At 34.9% G+C, this 5000-nt stretch overlaps 1 protein-coding gene across 1 annotated transcript in view; it reads left to right on the top strand.

Annotated features, from left to right (window-relative positions):
- Positions 1–5000, top strand: part of LOC115213284 — a 16249-nt gene that overhangs the window by 203 nt on the left and 11046 nt on the right. The window contains exon 1 of the mRNA XM_029782217.1: positions 1–254. This exon is cut by the window's left edge and continues 203 nt beyond it. Within this exon, the coding sequence (XP_029638077.1) occupies positions 1–254 (254 nt within the window). The remainder of the gene's footprint in view (positions 255–5000) is intronic.

The following is a 5000-nucleotide window of genomic DNA, read 5'->3' as shown; positions in this document are numbered from 1 at the left end:
CATTATTCACAACATTCTGGACATGAGAAAGTTTTCTGCAAAATGGGTGCCGAAATGCCTGAACGCAGATCAAAAGCACATCAGAATGATGACATCAAAGGCGATTTTGGACCGGTTTGCAGCGGAAGAAGCTGATTTTATGGCTCGTTCAGTCACTATGGATGAAATCTGGTTTCATCATTATGATCCTCAGACCAAGCGGCAATCAATGGAATGGCACCACAGCGATTCACCAAGAACTTTCGGACTCGGAAGTCAGCTGAAAAGATTCTGGCTTCAGTGTACTTATTTCTTTATTGCCCACAAAGGGTTAAACATAGAGGGGGACAAACAAGGGCAGACAAAAGGATTAAGTCGATTATATCGACCCCAGTGCGTAAATGGTACTTTTTTAATCGACACCGAAAGGATGAAAGGCAAAGTCGACCTTGGCGGAATTTGAACTCAGAACGCAGCGGCGGACGAAATACTGCAAAGAATTTCGCCCGGCGTGCTAACGTTTCTGCCAGCTCGCCGCCTTTCTGTGTTTTGGCTTCAGTGTTCTGGGAAAAAGACGGAGCACTCCTCATTAAATACCTGTCAAAGAGTCACACCATCAACGCAGAGTACTACATGTTTTTGTTGATAGAGCTTTGAAATAGAAACGCCAAGGAAAGCTGAGCTTTGGTATCCTGTTTTTGCAGGACAATGCATCAGCATACAGAGCACATGAAACTCTACGGAAAATACGCAACATTGGCTTCGTGTTGGTAAACCACCTACCTTACTCTCCTGATTTTGCCCCTTCCGACTATCACCACTTCCCAACAACTGAAGAAACATCTCAAGAGAACGAAATTTCACTCCGATTCGGAAGTGATCGCTGCTACAAGGCCCTAGTTGGAGGCCCAACCTTCTGAGTTCTTTTTACGGGGTTGAGAAAAACTGAAGGACGACTGAAATAGGAATTGAAAAAGTCTTTTACGTTTCGAGCCTATTCTCTTCACAGAGAGGAACACAGAAAGAAACAAGGAGAGAAAAAAATGTGTGTAGTGGTTACCGCTCTATCATGGCGACTGCCGGGCACTCAGGAGGGCGAAGAAGTAGGGGATATATATATATTTAGCTAGTTGTGTGCGAAGTTGGGGTATTTCCAGAGAAGCACTCAACCAGAATACTGTGCTAGCAACACTGTTGAGATCCAAGCCTAAGTCGGAATATTTTTGGTGCAGAAAATCCAAATTTCACGACGATTATACCGTCAAATGGTTTGGCGAAGAGTAAATAATGCAATGAAAAGAAGACAAAAAATATTCTTTAACACATCTTTAATAATAAGTTACACATGTTTCCGTACCATCTCCATTTGCAACGCTAGTTTACTCGAAAATTCTAAAAGAAAATTACGTAATATATGCGATTTTAGGCATTGGAGAGGCATACCATCAGACTGGTGCGTCTACCAAACCTTGTTGTTACAAAAGTATCGGGAAGAAATAAAAAGGAAAAAATTAAAAGTGTGTATGCGGGATATGTGGCGGGGGGAATCAAGAGAGTAAATACGTATAAAAATAGGAGGGAGAAAAGGAAGAAGGCGAATAGAAGAAGGCGAAAGAAAAGAATCGGAAGACGGTGAAGGAAAGAAACTACTTCTTACTTTCCTTCTCCGTCTTCTGATTCTATTCTTTTGCCTTCTATTCGTTCCCCCGCCTTCCTTTTCTCCCTCCTATTCACCCTCTTGACTCCCCCCCCCACACACACCACATAATTTCTTTCCCAGTGACCCATCCCGCATACACACTTATTTTTTTTCCTTTTTATTTCCTCCCGATACTTTCGTAACAACAAGGTTTGATAGACGCACAATGTAATAGCTTGACTTTGATACCAGTCTGATGAAGTGGCTGTCCAATGCCTAATATATTACGTAATTTTTCTTTCAAAATTTTCGAGTAAACTGGAGACGCAAATGGAGATTGAACGAAAACATGTGTAACCTTATTATTCAAAATGTGTTAAAGAATTTGTCTTATTTTCATTCTATGTATATATATATATATTAAGATAAAACTTACTTAGAAATGGATGCGTGCGTTCCGTCATATAAGAACCAATTAATAAATAAAACATATGCATATATACATACATATATGTACGTACCTACATCTATATGTATATATACATGCATATATGGGTACAGGACACCAAAAACGTTGAACACAATGAGAAACTAAAACATAAACACAAAACCAAGGAAATGGACATTTTTCTTAAACAACGAAAAAATAGAGTACAAGACATATATATATATATATATACATATATATATATATATATATATAATATATATATATATATATATACGTACATATATATATTTATACACACAGATGTATATATATATATATATATATATATATATATATATATATATATAGGTCTGAGAGAGTTCGTATGTGAAAGCACGTGGTTGGATGTATAAAAAACAAAATAGAGTGAAAAATTACAGAAGACTTCTGTTATATGGTTAAAGAATATATTTGAATCGTTATGCTAGAAAAATGTTATAAAATTTTGTGTAAAGTAACATTGTTTTTGGAGAAATAACCGGTTTCGCATTTTTTTTTCAAACTTCTCAAATTTCTTTACCGATACTTTGTTATCTCTTCGCTCTAATTTGTCTTTTTTACACACACACACACACACACACACACACATACACACACACACACACACACACACACGCATACATACATACATACATACATACATACATACATACATACATACATACATACATACATACATACATACATACATATATATATATATATATGTGTGTGTGTGCGTGTGTGTACGTATATAAATAAGTAACAAAGATGGACTCTGCACTTCGGAAATACTATAGAAAGTACCTTTATATAAAAAGACATGGGAGGATATCTTCACTTTGCTGAGGTATGGGGACTATACCGAACTAGCAAGGTGCGTCAGTTTAAGTACCGAATTCAACTGAATCTTAATTACACACACACACACACACACACACACCTATATATTATATATATATATATATATATATATATATATATATATATATACATACACACACACACACAAGCAGAAGAACCCGGTTTCACTCGGGTCATAAACTCATAGCCTTAACATAGTACTCTTTGTTATTAGTGTACTTTGACGCCTTTCTTCTAGACATAGTTAGGTAAATATTTCGTAAAGGACCCGTTCGTACCTCGGTGTGAAATAATAATAATAATAATTTTTTGACCCCTCCCCACCTTTGTTTTCCGGAAAAGTTAGCTTGCAGTGGGTTTGGAGGACAAATACTTTGAATGCACTCGAAAAAAAACCCGTAGAAAAAAATTACTTCACACTGAGGTACGAACAGGTCCTTTACGAAATATTAACCCATGGTTATTTATTGACACAAAAATACACAGTCTCTGTGGTTTCTCTTTCATCTGTTCTTTCACTTTCCTCCCAAAAATGTTGGTGCCCCCACGTATATGTAATTCAAAATATAATCAATCAATAATAAACCATAAAATATATTTTCATTTTCCAAAATGAAACAAAACTAACAGTAAGATGGAAAATAATGTTTATTTTTATATACTTCCACTTTACTTATATTTGGAAAGTTTTCTCCTACTTCTTTTAAATGCAAAGTTTTTAATCAGATCCTCACTATGGCACCGATCATATAAACCACTTCGAATTTTATTTTAGCAAGTTTAAAATGTTTTCTTTTGTATGTAAATCATTTATCATTTCTGTGGTGTCCCCCACCCTTCCCTTGCACTCATTATTCATACACCAAATGGACGACAGTGTATTTGAAACTAGATTTCAAGATTTCTAATTATATTTACGCATTTTGTATATACACACAATATTAAATCGGCAACACACTTCAGAATTAGTTAGTTAGATAAACTTGGAATTACCCTGCACTTAAACGGGAGTCACGAAAATTCACTGCACACTTTGAATATTTCACGACGTACTTAACTTTAGCAAAACATAAGAGCCTCTATTATTATTCATTTCTGCCCCTTGTGCGCAATAAAGAAACACTTTTATTATTCATTTGTACTATATAACTCACACACAGTTTAGTTTTTATTAAACAACTCGGAATATGTTATTCCAATGACTTTACTCAACAGGAAATACACTACTGTTAAGTTGAAAATTGTGTTAACAAAATAACAAAGGAGCAGCGAAAATTATCGAATAAATGAAATAAGCAAAGTCTCAAGTATAATTGTGCAATATATTCACACGCATATAAACTATTTTGTATAGCAAAAACACCATGATATGCCTGACAATCCACTACGTTCCAAATAAAAATAAAAGTAATAGCCACTACATTCCAAATAAAAACAAGAAATACCTTTAAAAAATTCCATTACAAAAATGTCATACCCAACCCAGTTATTAAGGTTTTAAATACTAGACTTTGTACTTTTGACATTTTCCTAGTCAAAGCAAAGAATTAAAGCCAATAAAAATATCATGTGCCTACCTTACAAAATGGCCACACCTAATCACACACACACACTTGCTTACAAGCTCTACGTACTTAAATTCTAAACAATAACACAACTCCAAATTTTATATTTATTTATATATATATATATATATATATATAATAATAATAATAATAATAATAATAATAATATAATAATAATAATGGAGGCGCAATGGCCCTGTGGTTAGGGCAGCGGACTCGCGGTCATGTTTTGCTACAATTGCTCTTTCTTTTTAGATATCATCAGAAAAAAGTAATTAAAATTCATTAAAATGACAGATCTATGGGACTTTCAAAGAGGACAAATTGTTGGTGCTCGTATGGCAGGCACTGGCGTAACTAAAACGGTCGAAATGTTTGGTGTATCAAGAAGTACTGTCTCGAAAGTAATGACTGGCTTTGAGAAAGAGGGAAAAACCTCGTCGAACAAAACTCCAGAAGAAAACCAAAACTTTCAAATAGGGGC

The sequence above is a fragment of the Octopus sinensis genome, linkage group LG6 (genome assembly GCF_006345805.1).
Source record: "Octopus sinensis linkage group LG6, ASM634580v1, whole genome shotgun sequence".
NCBI lineage: Eukaryota > Metazoa > Mollusca > Cephalopoda > Octopoda > Octopodidae > Octopus > Octopus sinensis.
Note: the sequence above shows the minus strand (reverse complement) of the source record. Positions and strands in the feature narration are given on the sequence as shown.